The 19,674-nt window shown below is 40.7% G+C and overlaps 1 protein-coding gene across 3 annotated transcripts in view; it reads left to right on the top strand.

Annotated features, from left to right (window-relative positions):
* Nucleotides 1-19,674, top strand: part of TBC1D23 (TBC1 domain family member 23) — a 1,834,851-nt gene that overhangs the window by 1,519,234 nt on the left and 295,943 nt on the right. For all 3 annotated transcript variants that reach the window (XM_044071377.1, XM_044071378.1, XM_044071379.1), the window contains one exon: nucleotides 1,767-1,902. In XM_044071377.1, the coding sequence (XP_043927312.1) occupies nucleotides 1,767-1,902 (136 nt within the window). The remainder of the gene's footprint in view (nucleotides 1-1,766; nucleotides 1,903-19,674) is intronic.

The following is a 19,674-nucleotide window of genomic DNA, read 5'->3' on the forward strand; positions in this document are numbered from 1 at the left end:
TGTTTCCCTTAATTTTTCTTTGTGGTTTTATTTTTATTGTTTCCAGATTTAGTTCAAGATGCCTTGATAGGTTAAACACTGCTCTAGAATCCATGAAGTATAGTAGCTTAATTATAATTTAGAGATGGTGTGTTTTGGTGCCTCTGGTTGTTGTGGAGCAAGTAAAGTAGCAGTCCTTGAACTATCTTATGCAGATGACCTGTAGGGACCCCAGAGATTGAGAGAAAATTGAAGAGTAAAATCTACAGTTAAGAGGGATTATCACTAGCCTAAAATTCAATGCCTCACTCCAGAATTACTTTAAAATCTTGCAGTCAATTGTGAAACAGCTCAGAATTAATAAATCAGTAAGCTGAACAGGTAATTTAATTTTTTTGATAAGCAAAGGAAAATCGATCAGTTTTACTTTTTCTGTTTTTGCCTGAGTATGCAATCCTGGAACTAGTAAAACAAAGAATTATAAATTCTATCTTTAAATAAAATGTATTATAAGGCAAATCCCCCCCCCCCCAAATAAATCTGAATGAAAAGAATCATAATTTAGCAGTAATACTCCTATGTTTTAAAATTGTAGTTGCATAATATAAGGTAGCTTTTAATAAAGAAAAAGCACCTATTTTGTAAGTAGTCATAAGTATGTAATGCCACTTAATGCCATGTTTCATAGCCTCTTTTGCAAGAACATTTTATCAAATTCAAGGTGCAAGTTTTGTGACTACTGATGTCTTCTCAGTAATAGAAAGGGGAGAAGATCATAGCATGTAATAAAGCATAAAGAAACCAGTGTACAGAACTATTGCCAAGATGTCATGAGGCCCAGTACGGTATATATTCGTACATTTATATTGTGACTAGATGTATGCTATTCTAAGAATTATTAGAATAGAAATTCCAAAGTTGCAACCTTCAGGCCTTTAGTGGCCCTCAGCCTAGCCTAATGCTGAGTAAGGTAGTCTTCTACACAACATTTCTAGCTTTGCTGGCTATCCTTTTTGTTTTGGGGATTGTGGCCATCAGATAAGTGTGCTAGTCCTGATGCAGACATTTGAACCCTCCGATTTAGAGGAATACTGATTAAGGGTCATTAATACAAATGAAATTCCCCATTTTCTTGTAGAAATTGCGTAATTTTTCCTGACAACACTGATTCAGTTTTACTTTTTGTGTGTGTTTGTATGTAGGCAATATTTAAACAAACTTTAGAAATAACTGAATAAAGCAAATGGATATTTTTTGTGCAGTAAGTATAAAACAAAATTACAAAAGAATGTTTTTTCTGGTCTAAAAGATTACATTTTGTGATACTGTGTGCTTTTTTTCAGTACTCAATCCAAGTTTAAGGATCATTTTCTTAAAAAAAATGGAACATCAGTGCTGTTGATTTTTATCTTAGTATGTATATTATTCCTCCTTAAAAGGTTTATAGACAAGTAAGATGATATGTATTATGGATAAGGAAGCAAGCAATTGGACTTTGTATTTGCTCCTTTTTTTTATCAAAGACGTACTGGTCAAAAATTCATTTTGATGTGTTTGCGTAGTCTTCTGTGGTAGGCCAAAGAAGTGTCCGACAACAGGGTATTATTGGAAAATCCCATGTTGACATTTACCAGAAGGATAAGAATTTCAAGTCATTGTTTCACAGTTTGTGCTGTTTAAGAAATTAAATCTGTTGATATTTCTTGATTTTCAAATACATTTTTCTTTCTGTCAATTTTATATCCAAAATACTGTTAACAGCATATAATGGCTTCTTATTTGTACAGATGAGATTGACAGTTCCTCAATGTCCGATGATGACCGGAAAGAGATAGTTAACATCCAAACATGGGTCAATAAACCAGACACTAAATACCATTTTCCATGCAATGAAGTCAAGGAAACTGGTCACATGTTTCCCAGGTTAGTGCTTGCTGATGATTTACAGCAATTTGTCCGTAGCATAGTAAAACTAGTTGAATGTTGTCATGCACAAGTAGATCAGTTATGTAAGTTAGTTTTATTAAGAAGGAATTTGGGGAAACAGTAGAGCAGATGGATGTGAAAATAAGTGGTAACCTATGTCACTATCAACATTTTTATTGAAGATTTCTTTTTCTTTTTTTTACACATGAACAGTAATGCTGCTTCACATCAACCTGATGGAGGTATATAAGATTACACTCACTGATACAGATAGTTTTAAACATTACAAATGATTCTGACTTATAGCCCAGTACAGCAATCCTTGTAGTCTACTTTATTTGGTCCATACTGCCCTTCCCACTTTCATAATACAGTCTGTAATCCCCCTTTTAAAATAATTGGAATTATCTAAAAAAGTGACACTTTTTATTTTTTTTCTCCTGCCATTGCCCATGTTGATGCCCATTTGTTTCCCATTAGAGAGCAAAAGCAGTGAACCACTGAGTCCTAGTCATCACCCTCTGCAGGCTGAGGACATTTGTGTTATGACCAGTCTGCTTCCCATTTGCCCTACAAAAAGCATCTCAGTAGTAACCAAGCCCACATTTCCATACAAAACAATTTCCTTTTTCCAGAGCCCTACTTACCTTCATTTCTTTTCAGTTAACTGCAGTTGTGTCCTTTTAAGTCCTGATGCTGCAGGGCTGAGTAATTCCCCTACTTCTCCAAGGAGGGGGAGGCTAGTTATTACTACTATTTCTTCCATCCCTCTGGCTTGCCCTCTCACATCTGGGTGTTCAACATTAGAAGTGGCTACTTAACTGGGTTTTATTTGGCTGGCTGAAAGTGCTCTTCTTTACTGGAATAGCAGTAGTGTCTTTTGAAACCCTAGTTTAATGCTATGTGAAATAAACAGCCAGCCTTATTTCATCCCATCATTGACTTTTGTCAAACATTTATCTTGAGACAAACTGCCATTAGTCTTTTACTTTGCAGCAACAGTATGAATAGTACCCCAGTAAGCTCTTGCTCAATCATTCTTTACCACTCATGACATGCTTGATACTTGCTTCTTTACCACTCATGACATGCTTGATACTTGCTGTGTTAGAGAAATGCCATTGGAATATTCATTTTTCAGATTTCAAGAGCATGCAACAAGCATTAAAGGCTGATTGTGTAGTGCTTATGGAATGGCTGATAACCATCACTTGTTTTCAGTCTTCCCTGAAAGCATCTTGTGGGCATTTATAAGGAGCTGTTCTTCAATAGTTATGTTCCATGTGACACAATGTAATAAGTAACCCCCAAACCCCTCTTTTTACACTTTACATGAGTTTTTCCTTTTTTTCCACCCGTTTGCAGGTTCAGCATTTTCCTTTTTAAGGTCTAAAACTCTGGAAAGTCTATAATGGAGTTATCTTATTGAATTGTTGCCCTTTGAATAAACCAGTATCCATACTTTTATTTTATAAACTTCTTCTGTCATTGGATTAAATGTCAAATAGCATCAAATCTAACCTCATTTCAGTCTGAAATATTATACAATTTTACCCATCTGTGCCATGCTAAGTAAGTGCAGCATGTACTTCTACATTTTTTTCATGTTAGAAATTAAATGAAATACTTGCAGATGCTGATCTGAGGTTTATATGTATTTATGGTATTGACCCTGTTTTTGTCCCCCATTTGGCACCAGATTAAAACTCCCAAATTGATTCTATTGTAGATTATTCCTGTTTTTAGCATCCAGGAAACTGTTTAAACTTCTGTGCTGTTTCTTATGGCTTGTATGTTGAACAGCATAATTGTGTTACCACTTTCAGTATGTTAGACTAATTTTTTGATTCCTGACATGTTGATTCTGAATTGTGTTCTATCATGTATTTCCCAAAATTTAGAGTGGCATACTTGTTTATCATTTACCCAGGGCTAAGTTTACTACAATATGTTTTTACTGGTTTTAAAACTGCAGCCCAAACAACTGTTGCACTCTGTGTTGCTTTGTACTGTATTATTCTGCATACTACTTATATAATGCAGAAACTTTTCTCCCAGGGCCTGCCCTGTAAATGACCACATTTTAAGTGAGAACTTCTCAGTCAACCTACATTACATAAATAAATATTAGTCAAAAGAAACTGATAAAATATGTTTTTTTTTTCTGTCAGATAACAAAGCCACTTCTGTTTCGAAATTCTTTGGTTGGCATTTTGTAAATAAGCACATCTATTTGAGTTGGCTAACCTCTGTTAGTCAATTACATAGCACTCTTTGCTGGAGATGCCGTCTGGGATTACGCTTTAGTTATTTCTACTCCCTCTCCAACACTTAGATTTTGTCTTAAGTTAGCCGCTGTATAAGTTACGACCTAGCAGAATACTATTCATGCAAGTGTTATTTCTTGTCATACACTGGTGTACGGGTCCATATTATAACAATGAAACACATCTCTTCAAACACCTAAATATCGACACCTAATGAGCGAAATCCAAAATGCAGGAACGGCCACTTCCACAAATTTTTCACAGGGACCAACAGGAAAACAAACTTTCAAACCCTAAGCAAATGGATATACCAACTCTGAGATCGCTCTACTTTGGAGAAAAGGGCAAATTCTCGATAATGGGCAAGCCAATTTTTTCCCTGTGAAAAAATTTGCGGAAGTGGTCATTCATGCTTTTTGGATTTCACTTATTAGGTGTCGATCTTTAGATGTTCGAAGAGATGGTGTTTATAGGTTCATAGGTTCATACTAGGCTATCTGCCCTAGGGCATTTATAAGCCTAGCCAGAGTGTGTGTGGCTTTCGTCACCCCTTGGAATGAGAATACTATGCCCATTTAGGGTTTAGTTTACTGTGCCTCAGTCTAGTAGTGAAGCAGAGATGACCCCCGGGGTGAACCTACGATCTCCCATCCACTCGTCAAGATTTGTCTTGAAGAGAGTCAGTGAGGGGCTCTGCCTAACATGGACTGGGATTCTGTTCGAGTGTAGGGAGCCTCTGGGTTATGAATCTGTCCCTCCAGCACGTCCTATTTATTTCTGTGTTGAGGTTCAAATCTCTCGCTCTTGTGGCTCTGGTGGATTTGGATTTTCTGAGGTGGAGCATGTCCATTAATTCCGGATTGGACATGGCCTTGTACGTCAGGCATAGATCACCTCTGAGTAGTCGGTATGCGACTGAATAGAGCTGGAGTTTCTTCAGCCAGGCAGCATATGTTTGAGACCCTTGATCCTCTTGGTGAGGTACTTTTGGGGTCTTTCTAACTGCTTCAGGTGACGGGTAAGGTACATCCCAAATGAGGCATTGTACTCAATTATGGGCCTGATAAGGGAAGAGTATAGGGGCACAATGACCTCTCTTGATCTAGATGTGAATCCTTTCATGATAAGGTGGGCAACATAGAAGGTCTTTCTAACCACTTTCGCAATGTGAGTGTCGAATGAGAGGTTACTGTCAACTTGGGTCCCTAGGTCCCTGATTACTTCTTCCGTACTTAATGGATTACCACCTATGTGGTAATTTGTGGGTACTTTGTTTTTCCCAAAGGGTATGACTATACATTTTTTGGCGTTCAGTTTAAGGCCATGGCTCTGGCACCAGTTATCCATTTCTATGAGGCCTTTCTGAAGGATGCTTGTGTCCGCTGGAGTATCGATTATGGCACCCAGTTTGCAGTCATCTGCGAACTTTGTCAGCCACAATCCTCCTATGTTTGCTTGCACCTCAGAAAAATAAATGCCAAACAAGAGGGGTCCCAGGACCGAGCCCTGTGGGACACCGCTTGTGACTAGCTTAGCGTCTGACATGGCTCCAGCAATTCTGACCTTGTGGGTTCTGTCCTTGAGCCAGTTTGCAACCCATCTTATGACATATGGGTTTACATTTAAGCTGGTGAGCTTGTCTATGATGCCCGAGTGGGGTATTGTGTTGAAGGCTTTTGCAAGGTCGAGGTAGGCTGTGTGAACTGCCTTACCCTCATCAATGGCCTTAGTGACTGTTTCAAAAAAGTCGACCAGGTTCAAAAGGCAGGATCTGCCCTTGACAAAGCCGAATTGGGTAGGATCCAGTATCTGTAGGTCCCCAATGTCTTTGTTTATGAGTTCCATAATGATCTTCTCCATAGCTTTGCAGACCAGGCTCGTCAAGCTTATGTGGCGGTAATTACCAGGGTCCGTAGAAGCACCTCCTTTGTGGAGTGGGACCACTGTTGCTGTACACCATTCTTTGGGTACATATCCTGTAGTAAGGCTAAGATTAAACAGCAGCCTTATGTGCGGGTTTAGTTCCTCTTGGAGTTAATGTAGCATGCAACCAGGGACACCGTCTGGTCCCATTGATGCTGTGTTTTTAGCTTTGGAGAGGGCGGCTCTCACCTGGGCATCTGAGATGTCAGGGAGGCTACACTCTACTGGGATAGATATTTCTCCTTTTTGGAGGGGGGGGGATTTGCACTGAACCTGTCTGCCAGTATGTTGGCAATCTCTGTGGGTTCAGTGTATTTTTTGTCATTTTGGACTAATTCAGAGCATATCTGGGAGTTTCCACCCAGGTTTCTAACATAACTAAAGAAGGCCTTGTGATTGTTTTTAGTGTCTTTTGCGATTTTTCTCTCAAAGTTGGCCTTGGATGATTTTATGAGTGATCGTAGTTTTTTGCTAGTACTGATCAGAGATGCCTTCCCTTTTTGGGATTTTGCTGTCATGTAGTAGCTTCCTCCTCCTGTTGTAAAGCTTGTTTATGGCTGGGGTCCACCAGGCAGGATGCCTGCCTTTGGGGGAATGGGTCTTGGTTTTATTTGGGATTGCATGATCCATGCATTCTTGAAGGTGTCTGTAGAAAGCGTTTATAAAGGATTCAGCGGTGTGGGCTGTGGTTTCCACTGGCCCAGGGGCCTTGAAGGATACCACTTCAGTCTTAAGAAGTGTGAAGTCAGCTTTTGAGAAAGTCTTCACTGTGGTCTTTTGTGCTGGGGGTAGGGGTGGGATGTGGATTTCCAGTGAGATTAATTTATGGTCTGATCTCACCAATGAGGGGTATACTTCCGGTGTGGAGCATTGTGTCCCCATGTTTGTGATGATCAGGTCTAGTATATTATCTCCTCTTGTGGGAGTGGTGACTAGTTGTTCCATCGCATTTGAGTTTATGAATTCTAGGAACCTTTGGGCTAGGGTGTTGGGGCTTGAGTAATGCTCCTAGTCTATGTTTGGGTAGTTGAAGTCTCCCAATATGATAGTATTTGGAGAGACATTCATACTCTCCAGTGTCTTCAGGAAGGCTGAGTGGGGTTCCTGAGTTTGAGAGGGTGGTCTGTAGCATGCTACAAACTGTAGGGCAGTTTTGCCTATGGTTAGTTGCACATGGATGGACTCTGCTTCGTGCATTGCCACTAACCTGGAGGTGTGGGTATCTTTGATGAATATGGATACTCCCCCTCCTTTTGTGGTTCAGTCCAAGTTTTGGGGCCGAAAAGCATGATATGAGGTATAGCCTGGTAGTGCTGGGGTGCTCTCAGGAGCCTTGAACCAGGTTTCAGTTACTGCACAGACATCGATGTTCTCCATACTGAGGAGGGCTTCGAGAGCGTGCATTTTGAGGTTTAGACTTCTGGCGTTGAGCAGCATTACCCTTAGTTTTTTTCCACTTGTCTTTTCTAGGGAGATGGGTTTGTCTTTTGAGCCTTGCCTAAAAAAGGCACTATGGGGGTGGCAAGAGCCTTGGCCAATATCCGGAAGCCCAGGGGTGACAGGTGCAAGCTGTCCCTTGTGAAGCAGCGTGGCTTGTCAAGCATGTCATCCCAAGCAGACAGACATTGGATCCCCTTTGAATGACACCAGTAATTGAGCCAATTGTTAAAGCTGATCATTTTGTCTTTGTACTGTGGTATCATTCTTGGTGAGGGTAAGATGCTGCTCAGGGTCAGGGTCATACCGGCCTGGGCTACATAATCAGAGAGCTCCTCTATGTCTCTTTTCATGTAGTCCAGGGAGGTACGTCTCAGGTCATTCACACTGGCATGGACAATGAGTGAGTCATATTTGTACTTGCTTTGGAGTGACCTGAGTGCCTGTGTTATGTGGCGGATTCTAGCGCCCGACAGGCAGCTTACTGCAACCTTTTCCTTGTTCAGTCTGGTGAGCGGGACGTCAGTGTGTCTGACTATGGAGTCACCTATTACAAGTGTATCAGGCATGTTGTTTGGCCTTAAGGGCTGTAACTGTTTGGCACACTGACTTTGTGAACTATGTGTTGCATGTGCTATGTTTTGAGGTAGTGGTTGCTTGGATGTCTGCTTTGGAGGCCTCTGTTGTTTTGGTAGATTTTTAATTAGAGCCTCCGAGTATGTTTTTGTGTGTTTGTGTTTGGTTTGCAGTTGTGATAGGTCTATGTGAGACTGGGTTTGTGGTGTGTGTGGTTACCTTCTCTTCCTCACTGGTTTTGCTTGTACTGAGTTGAGAGAGCTCAGCCTCCAGTTTGGCTGTATAGTCGCATCTCTCACATATATTTGTATTTGTTGGGAGGAGGAGAGGGTTGTCTGTGTGCATGAGGCAGTTGTAACATTGCCTCAAGATTCCCAGATTCACCAGCTGAACTGGAGAGGACGCCAGTAATTGACCCTTCGACATACTAGAATAGTGTAAGGGATTGCTGTGTAACTGAGTCAGAAGGGACCTATAGGGAAATAGGAATTCAAGGGGATTGTAGGTGAATGTAGTTCTTTCTTTTTTGTTTGAGTGCTTTACCTGTGTAAAAATGCTTTAGGAGCAAGTGCTGGGCTTTTTAGATAGAGAATAGACTGTTTAGATTGAAAGTAGAGCAGTTCTAAGGGAGAAACTGAAGAGGAGACTTAGCGGAGCCAGAAATAGTTTAAACTAGATTAACCGGCGCTGCCCGATGCTGTGCTATGAGCAACTTCGCGCAAAAGCGCGCTAAAGCGGATTTTTAAGCAGGGAACTTTCGCTAAAGCGGATTTTTAAGCAGGGAACTTCAAAGAGCTAGAAATGGCCCAAAACGGCCAATTATTACAAGATTCTTGAGCTGAGGTCACTCCTTCAGGGACAGATGGGCTGCTCAAGGCTTCCCACTCCCACTGGTGAGCAAAGAAACTTCCTTCTATCCAAGTAAGGTAATGGGCAACACAGGAACTATCCCAAAGTCCAGAATACAGCAAAGCCTGTATAGGGGACTATTCTAGTCAAGGAAAGGCGGGAAACAAGGATATATATATATTTTTTCAAGAAAGCAACAGAAAAATGCAGAAAAACAACAGTATATTAAATGTACAGGCTAGCGCAGTTGAGTGGGCAGCCTCAACAGTTAAATTAAACAAACAAACTTTAACTTAAGTGCAGGTAATAAAAAATGCTAAATACAGTTTAAATTAGCAGTTTAACTTCATTTTCAGCAAGAAAGAAAGGTCGCACAGGTAGAAACAGCAAAAACAATACTTATATCTTGAAAGTAGTCGCTTTTTTCGATTCTCTGCTGCTAGCACCACTCTGCAGGGCCACGAGGAGCTGTTGCTGAGTAGTATATAGACCCATGGTGCGCACAGTTCTGGACCATGTTAGAAAAGCATTTTTATTACTCCTTATGTTACTGTCACAAAAGAGTGCTTAGATGATAATCATCTAGATTCCCAGTACAATTTGATTTGCATACTATCCTAAGGTTTGCTATGAAATGTAACCATTTACAATTCAGTTAATTTAACCATGATGTCCCTTCAGTAAAAACATTCCATGGTTAAATCTCTTTTGACATGGACATTCATTCTGGAGTCTTGGACATTCATTACCCAAGGTGTTCAGTTACTGCTCAGACTTAAAATTGAGGACAGCTGCTATTTAAAGTTACCTCATCTTATTTTGAGTTTGTCTACTGGTTTCTTAGTACCTGGCATGGCCTGCACACTACCATTGTAATACCACTTTAATTCTTTGTAAAACAACCACATTCTTATAGGACTTAAATTCTTTGTATACAAAGTCCTTTTTTCACTTTTCTCTTTTCCTTCATTGGAGTGTCTAAGTTACTGATTAGGCTTTAAGTTGAGTCATTCCACAACCATGTCAATATGTATGTTATTAAACGAGGAACAGTTGTTATAATCCCATCTCCAGTTAATTCAATTTTCAAACTAGCGTTGCCCACTGAGTTGGACAACAACTGGCCATTCTGTGTGTGTTTATCACTCTGCACCCATTGAGCAAAACCCGGAACGCTGGCTGGCTGTACTAATAAAGCGTCTTGACATCACAGCTCATCAGTGTCCCTTACTATCTCTTCTATAGGATTTTTTTCTGTTACTCTGCTGACAGACACACACACGCACATGCACACATACTTAGAGAAGCTAACTACTCTTTTCTGAGTAGCTGTACTGTTTCATCATTATTTTTGTGAGCATAAAATCACATTCAGTATAACACTTTTCAGTGAGTGTAGCATGCTGTTTAGCACCCATGACTAGGGTAAGATTTGTTCTTGTATATGTTTTATGTTTTCTAAAATACAAGTAATCTTTGTGGTATCCCCGAAGTCTCAAACAACCCACTAAACAAGTATAGTGAGTCCAAAAACAAAACAGTGTAAGAAATTTCTGTGTGTGGAAGATTTTCAATCCGTATATATCTAGTTAATCACTGTATATTAATCAGATCAGGTAATGGTAGTAGAAGTAGCAAACTTAAACTCATTCTAAGTCAAAAAATATGTATATAAAAAAATTGAAATAATATACAGAATTACTAAGTATTCAAAAGTAATCCAAGCAGGGTAGGCAGTCTGTTTCAAGTCGAAAATCCTTTATTAAGTACACAGACAAACGATTCAAGTAAAGCAAAAATAACAGAGTAATAGTTTCCTCACAAGTTTTTTAACTATATATATATACTTTTTATCAGGCAAAGGAGTGGCTTATTGTGCTGTAAAACAAAGTGTTATTAGTATACATGTTAAATTCACATCCCTTCCCCCATCAATGTGATATTTGAGCTGGTCCTGCCCTACTTGGTAGCTGTCATAATAATATAACCCTTATGTACTTTAAATAAAATTAATGATGGTGGTACCTCTTATTTAACCAGATTATTAAGTCTGAGATTTTATCCAAGACAGTATACTACATGGCTGGAAATATATAAACCTTAGACTTTACGGCAATCTAAAAATATATATAAATATATACACATACACTTTGCATGCAAAAAATCCATTGTAAAAATCATATTCTGTTTCCAAAACCTATTGTTAACAGAGATCGCTTTTGTCCTTGTAGACTTCTTCAGGTCTGTGTACAAGAACCCTAAAAACTATCTACAGAAATATTATTGTATAATTAGTTAGTATTGTTGTTATTCATCATTTTGAATAAAGTGGAAAAAAGAACAAGAAAAAGAAAAAAATGTATGATGTTGGAAAACAAAATATACACTTAAATTAAAACTGATTTAACATGGTATTTAAAACCAACTGGAAGAATAAAATAAAATTAGTCATGTAAACATTGTGGCAATTGTCTAAGTTCCAGAACACTTTTAAGTGAACAGTAGTAGTTTTGTCCAGGCTTCCTAAAAGAGTTCAGGTTTAATTGCCACATGAGTTGACGTTTCTCCAGCATATTCGGGATGTTTACTTCAAGATCACCCATGTCTTTGCAATCCAGTATCTGGAACTTAAAACCTGTGTGTCTTTTATGAAGAGCAAAGTGTTTAGCTAGTGCATTATTTTTATACCCAGAGTGGATTTCTGTCAGATGACAAGAAATCCTATGCTTAAGTTTATTTACAGTATTGCCCACATAAAATGCATCACATTAATTGCACTGTGCCCTGAAAATTACTTTTGTAGTGTTACAGTCACCCCCCTGCACTGGTCTTAATGATTTTCTTTAAATAAGGGCATTAAAAACTATCACCTTGCTGTGTAAATGTACAAAATGTACAATTAGCTTCACGTCTTTTAGTGTTTCTGTCATATAGTGTAGGTTTAAATTCAACAAAACGTATTGTGTTCATGGCCTTCCTGTAAACAAAGGATGGGGCTTCACCTAAGATGTTAATCAGAAAAGGGTTTCCTGTGACAATGTTTCAGTTTTCTTCAGTAACATTTTTGATACTCTGATAATCCAAAGTGTATGCCAAGATGCAGCTATTTTTGCATTTGTTGTTCACTGTGGAATTTTTTAACATTTTCCTACTGGGTAGGTTGCATGAAAGTGCTTCAGTCCTTTTCAGTTCTGTAATGGGTTCCAGGATGCTTTTTAACGTCTGACTTTTATAGCCTCTCACTAGAAAATCATTCTCTTAAGTTGTTTAGGTTTCTCAAAAATAGGTCCATCTCTCTGGTAATTCTAGCTAATCTCTAGCCCTGGGACTTCACATTATACTTGTTTTTTGCAGGATGCAGACTTTTACTGTAGAATAATAAGTTAACCTTTGTTGGATTTCTGAATAATCAGTGGTGATTTTGTTATTGTTGGTGCCCTTGGAAGTCTGCATAGCTAAGAAAGTGGTTGAAGTATAGCTATAGGAAGAGGTAAACTTCAGGAAAGATGGTTGTTTGATTGAGGTAAGTGATAAAGTCTCCAAGCTGCAAGGTGTCACCTTCCACACAGTAAAGATGTCATCAGTATAAAGTAAATACCATGTGATATGCTGCATGTAGTCTGTGTTTTTTAACACAAAGTCTTCCTCCCATTTGCCCAGGGCTATGTTAGCTATGCTGGGAGGCATGATAGCCCCCATTGCTATACCAGTTTTTTGTTTGTATTGTTTGCCATTGAAAGTAAAGAAATTAAAGTCCAGTACAAGATTAATGAGCTTGCTTAACTTTTGCAGTCTGTGTACCTTAATTATGTTTCTTAAAAGATTCCATAGCTGCTGTTATACAGTAATTGTGAGGGAGCACAGTGTACAAGGATTCCACATTGATAGTTAATAAAATTCTGTCAGCTTCCACTGTAATGTTTTTTATTTTCCTACAAAAATCCATTGAATGTCTTATGTATGACTTATTCTTTTCTGCTAAAGGTTTCAGCAAGTAATCAAGGTAAATGGCTGTAGCTTCAGTAAGGGAACCTCCACTTGCTACCACTGGTTTATAAGTTGGGTCTTCTCTGTTCTTGTGTGGCTTTGGTATTTCAAAAAAGTAAGGTAAATGTGGGCATGGGCTCCATAAATAATTATAAAGATTTTCAGTAATAAGTTTTTCTTCCCATAATGTGGTGAGATTAGTATTCCATAAATCATATGCTGTTTTTATGTCATCCATGGTAAATAACTCATAACTATAACATAGTAACTCATAAAATCTAGCAAGACAAGGGACTCCAAAACAGCCAGTTTCAATAAAAAAAACTTTTATTGTCAATCCAGCAAGACAATAAAAGTTTTGTATTGAAACTGGCCATTTTGGAGTCCCTCTTTCTTACTAGATTAATTTTTTTGTTTTCTTTACTGAGACTTCTTTACCAGAAAGGGTTGGTATTTGTGTTTGTTCAGCTCATAAAATCTGTTATCCTACAGCATAGTTTTCTTCGTGTTTCACTGTTGCAGTCATTACATTTGGGTTATCCTGCTGGCAGGTTGCCCTCAGTCAGCCTGAATTCCAAAGTCTTGGGTCCTGCGTCGGTTGCTGTCGCCTCTTCCCTGACGTCAGGTCGTCAGGGGTATAAAAGATGCAGCCAACCCCATTTTATTTAGTCTTTCTTGCCGCGCGGTGCCCAAAGCAGAAGCAGTTCGCAAGTGCCGGTCAGCCGACTCCTGAGATTTTCATGTTCGAGTTTCAGATCCGAAGTCTTCTTTAAAAGCTAAGTACCCCGTTGGGGAAACTGTTTTCTTGCTCCAGACCGTTGTCAGAAAAGTTAATAATTGTATATCTTGTGGGAAGCAAATACCTCATAAGGACTTTCATTCTTACTGTATTCCTTGCCTAGGCCCTGATCACGACATTGCTAGTTGTCGGTTTTGTGATAGATTTAACCAACGCACTATTAAGCGTCAGTACGAATTTGCATTAAGCTATTTTGGGTGAAGATTTAATTATACAATGTCATCGGATAGCCATCTGACTACCGGAGTTCACAAAAACGCAAAGAAAAAGAAAAGGACAGGCAGCCGAGGTCCAAAACCGACGACGAAGCTTCTCCTAAGCAAGTCGCCGGTTCTCAGTGAGGTGCTTTCCAGCCCCTGACACCCGCTACTTTAGTCGCAAGCCACTACCGACTCCCACGTGGAGTCAGCCAGGCCACAGGAAACTCAAGGTATTGGAGCCTCGGAGACTTTTCCCTCAGATGGGTCCGGAGCCGCTGAGCAGCCATCGGCTTCTGAGGGTGTTTTTAGGCCAACACAATTATATGTAAAAATGACTTCAGCTTCAAAGGCAAAGACTAAAGCACCTTTAAAGACAAAGAAACAAGTACAAGCCCCGTGGACAGGCCTCCTTGCCTAAAAAACAGATGCTCAAAATGGCCGAAGACCTAATTACTTTGATCAGGGGTTCCCATCCCCCTCCTGATAAGAGGCTTAGGCAAGAGACAGAATGTGAATCTTCAGATCAGGTTTCCATTTCATCTGATTCTTCTTCTGATCAGGAATACTCTGTTCCTCCCTATGAGGATTCTGAGGCTGAAGAATCTATCCCTTTAGCCTCTCCTCCTGAGGATTATTCTTTTGGGGAAACTCTGCATACCATGAGGGAGCATTTTCACTGGGAGAGCCAAGATTATTCAGAATCTAAGAAAAGGCTCAGAGACTTCCTTTTACTGCCCAGCACAGGCCCCTTGCTATTCCTCCTGTGTTAGACATTGTAGATGATGTTTTTTCAGAGTCCAATCTGACTCCTGACTCCTTGCCTCCAGCTCCTGTTAAGCCAGACAAGATACTACAGGGTTCCTGATTCACATAAATTTATTTTTAAAAACCCTGCTGCTGACCCAGAAACTATCTCTCAGGGTCCCAAAGGGGTCAAGGCTTCCACTGCAAAAAACCCTAACCCCTCTGACAGGGATTCTAGGGCACTGGACAGATGGGGAAAAAAGATTTATACTTCTGCTACCTTGGCTATAAGGGCTTTAAATTGACAGTTTCATATGCTTAAATATCAGCAATATATTATGTCACTGCTTAAACAGAAAATGTTGATAAATTCTGAATGTGCAGAAAACAAAGAAATGCAGGATTTATTGCATGCAGCTGAACAGGTTGGAAAGCATACTTTGCAATGTGGTTTTGATTCTCTGGAGGCCTCCTGCAGGGTCGCTGTTACGGGTTCTGTCATCAGGAGGCATGCTTGGTTAAAGGAACAGAATCTGCTTGATCATGTTAAAGCAAAATTATTAGATGCTCCATTACAGCATGATACCTTGTTTGGTGTTAAAGCAGAGGAGGTATTGAAGGAAATGGAGGACAAAGCAAAATCTACGCAAACAGTCAAGGATTTCTTACAGGTACAGCCTCCAAGATTTAGCAGACACTGGCCTACAAAGAATTGGTCCTTTCCAATGTCAGACAGGCCACAAAGGGGCAGATACAGACGCCCTATGGGCAGGTCCCAGCCCCAAGGCACATACAGGTCTAAACAATGGGGTGCTTCTACCTCCAAAAGTGGAGAAGACGAATCACAGCCATACAGGAAACAGTCCCAATGACTTCCCCCTGCCTGCGGCAAGCACTTATCTTCTGGCAGCACCTTTAGGGGGAAAACTAGCAATTTTTCATCAAAATTGGCACATAATAACCCAGGACAAATGGGTCTTGAACATAGTGTCACAAGGCTGGACGTTTCGCTTTCATACCCTGCCCAAGGGCACATGGGTTGCCAGACCTGCCAAAAAATCAATGGGCAGAAGCACAAAAGCAAATTTCATCCCTCATGTACATGAAGGCCATTCAGCAAGTACCAGAGCAAGAGCAGGGACAAGGATTTTACTCAAGACTGTTCTTGGTGCCCAGAAAGGACAAAGCCTGGAGACCAATACTGGACCTATATATTCTAAACACATATCTGGATATTCCAAAATTCAAAATGTTGACTCTGCAGCTGCTTCTACCCATGCTGGGCAAGAAGACTTGGCTTGTGACTTTAGACCTAAAAGAGGCATACCTGCATGTCCCAATCAGACAGTCATGCAGAAGATACCTCAGATTCATAGCTGGCTCAATGCACTACCAGTTCTCTGCACTGCCCTTTGGATTATCTACTGCGCCCAGGGTCTTCACAAAATGCCTGGCTCCAGTAATTGCATTTTGCAGACAAAGAGGAATACAAATATATCCTTACTTGGACGACTGCCTCATTGAAGCAGAGAACAAGGACATTCTACTACAGCATCAGGCGTTTGTAAAAAGATTACTAGCATGCCTAGGGTACACGGTAAATGAAAAGAAATCAAAACTTGTACCCTCTCAAGAGATAATATTCCTGGGTGCAAGCTTAAATACAACTGCCCAGATGGCTCATCTCATGCCAGACAAACAAAGGCAACTGACTACTTATTTCAAACTGTTGGCAACAAAGGCCCAGTTATCTGCAAGAAAAATTCTGCAGGCTTTGGGCTTCATGGCATCCTGCATTCTGCTAATTCCATATGCAAGACTGCATATGAGGAAACTTCAATGGTATCTAAAAAGTGTTTGGACTCAACATTGTCACACCCTGGAAACAATAATTACCCTCATTCCCTGCCTGCAACAGGAGTTTCGATGGTGGGCAAAGGCTTGTCACCACAACAAGGGACAGCCATTCACTTTACCCACAGCCAGGCAAACATTAACAACAGATGCATCAGATTATGCCTGGGGGGCCCACATGGCAGGAAGATGTATTCAGGGCACATGGTCCGCAAGCCAAATGCATCTACATATAAATCAAAAAGAGATGCTAGCTGTTCAGAATGCCCTGACAGTCTTCAAGGACCAACTTCATCCGGGACAACTACTGATAAAAATGGACAATATCACAGTCATGTGGTACATAAACAAGCAGGGAGGCACTCATTCCTATCCCCTTTGCAGACTAGCCATGACTTTGGGACACAGCATTGATTTACCAAGTACAACTGCAGGCACAATTCCTGCCAGGAAAGATAAATACTCTGGCAGACAAACTAAGCAGAAACCTCATGGATCCCCACGAGTGGAAATTGGATCCACAAATATTCAGCATAATAACAAGGAAATGGGGATGCCCAGACATAGATCTATTTGCCTCCCCTCACAACTGCCAACTACAGAGATTGTGCACAAGGACTTCTCACAAACAAGCATGGGAAGTGGATGCTCTATCTTTCAGCTGGAAAAACTTAACAGTATATGCCTTTCCTCCGCTGCCCCTCCTTCCCAAGGTACTCCTAAACGTCAGACAAGAGAAGCCAAAAATGATACTGATTGCCCCAGACTGGCCCCACCACACTGGTACCCAATCCTAAGGAACCTGTCTCATTGCCCAGCCTGGACATTACCTCAAATTCCTCACTTACTGTCCCAACAAAACAGTCAGATCCTGCACAGCCAACTCAAGACCTTAAATCTGGCAGCATGGCGGATAATGTACTCATTCAAAACACCCCTCTTTCTAAAGCGGTGATGGATGTTATTTTGGAGGCCAGGAGGCCTAGTACCAGAAAATCTTATGCTGAAAAATGGAAGAGATTCTGTACTTGGAACCAGGCACAAGGAATTGACACGATTGTACCAAATATTCCTCAGATTTTGCAATACTTAACTGAGATGCTGGACAAAGGCCTATCCTTTTCATCAATTAAGATTCAAGCCTCTGCCATTTCAGCTCATTACAATACAGAGCCACCTGCTTTTTTCTCATCCTTTACTAAGGCAGTACCTCAGAGGAGCCAAAAACTTAAGGCCTCCAAGGAGAGCATCAATACCTGCATGGGACCTCAATTATGTCTTGGAAAAACTCACCCTGCCTCCTTTTGAACCAGCCACTACAGCTGATATAAAATTTTTGTCTTGGAAAACAGCTCTGCTTCTAGCAATAACCTCTGCAAGACGAGTCTCAGAGCTACAGGCACTCATGGCTGTGGAACCTTTTATCATTTTCCATCCAGATAGGGTTTCTCTGAGGACAAACCCGACGTTTATGCCTAAGGTAGTGTCCAGTGTGGCCCTTAACCAAACTATTCACTTACCTACCTTTTATCTTAACCCACAGAATAAGGGTGAGAGGCTTCTGCATTCTTTGGACATACACAGACAGCTGCACTTCTACCTGGACAGAACCAAAGCTTTCAGAAAGACTGAGCAATTACTAGTGGCATATGCTGCAGGATTACAAGGAAAGGCTATCTCAAAGCAGACTATTTCAAAGTGGATAGGCCACTGCATTCGTTTCTGCTATTCACAACATGGCAAATTAGTGCCTAAGGCCATTAGGCCACATTCAACCAGAGCAACAGCCACTTCAGCAGCCCTCCTCAGAGGAGTACCAACCAAAGACATTTTAGAGGCTGCAACCTGGAGCTCAGTGCACACTTTTACAAAGCACTATCACTTACCACTCTACTCTAAATCCAGGGCAGGCTTTGCCACTGCAGTTCTGCAGGGCCTCATAGCCACTCCTAATCCTATTTAGCTCCAGCCTCCTAACCTTAGCTTTGGGATTCAGAGCAATATTGTGTGGCAGACGAACTGAGGAGGACTGGGGTATATCCTCATGAATGTAAACTAGATCAGGGGGACTTCCAAGATTTGATCCGTTTGTGAGGAGTTCCACAAGTAGTCTTTATTGCCTCCTCTCTAAACAATCAACTGGCAGCATTCTGTTCCCAGACTCCATGCAATAATGCCTAGAAGGCAGATGCCTTTAATTTTCCTTGGACAAGAATGTTCTTGTATGTTGTTCCACTCTTTCCACTCATATCCAGGGTACTTCTGAAGATTCAGAATGAATCCCCTAAGATAATTTTTGTGACTCCCTTCTGGCCCAGGCATCTGTGGTTTTTCCTAATTTTGGAAATGGTCAGAGGCAATTACCACAAGCTTCCTCACAGACTGGAACTACTCACTCAGGAACAGGGGTGTTTGATGCACCTCATCATCAACTGACTGCTTGAATGATAGGGCTTAATTCCTTTTAGGCACCTATTTACTGAGGACATACAGCAGTTACTTATGGAGGCAAGAAAGCCTGCTACTAGAAAGTCTTATATTAGCAGTGGAAAAGGTTTCCTAGTTGGCGCCAACAACATCACCAACACCAATTCAGGGCTAGTTGTTTTCTGGTTCTAAGGTAGGTACTAGGCTGTAGGCCCAAGGGCCTAAGTAAACCTAGCCAACAAAGTTCCCTGGCTTATACCACCCAAGAAAGTTATTTTCCTGTGCCCCTGTCAAGCAGAGCCACAGAAGTGATCCCCAGGGTGTATTTCCTATTTCCCATCCACTCATCATGATTTTTCTTGAAGAGTGCTAATGAGGAACTTTGCTTGACTTAGATGGGTAGCTTGTTCCAGAGTATGGGAAGTCTCTGGGACAGGAATCTATCCCTCCAGCATGTCCTGTTTATTGTGGTGACAAGGTTTAGGTCCCTAGAGCGTGTAGCTCAGAGGGATTGGGATTTCTTTAGGTGTAGCATGTCCAGCAGCTCTGGGTTTTTCATAGCTTTATATGTTAGGCAGAGATCACTTCGGAGTAGGCGATATGCTATGGAGTAAAGCTGGAGTTTTTTGAGAGTCAGTGTAGGGCATCTGTTTGAGGCCAGTAATCCACTTTGTGAGGTACTTCTCTGGCTTTTCCAGCTGCTGTT

The sequence above is a fragment of the Protopterus annectens genome, chromosome 5.part0 (genome assembly GCF_019279795.1).
Source record: "Protopterus annectens isolate FY-2018-M chromosome 5.part0, PAN1.0, whole genome shotgun sequence".
NCBI classification, from domain to species: Eukaryota; Metazoa; Chordata; order Ceratodontiformes; family Protopteridae; genus Protopterus; species Protopterus annectens.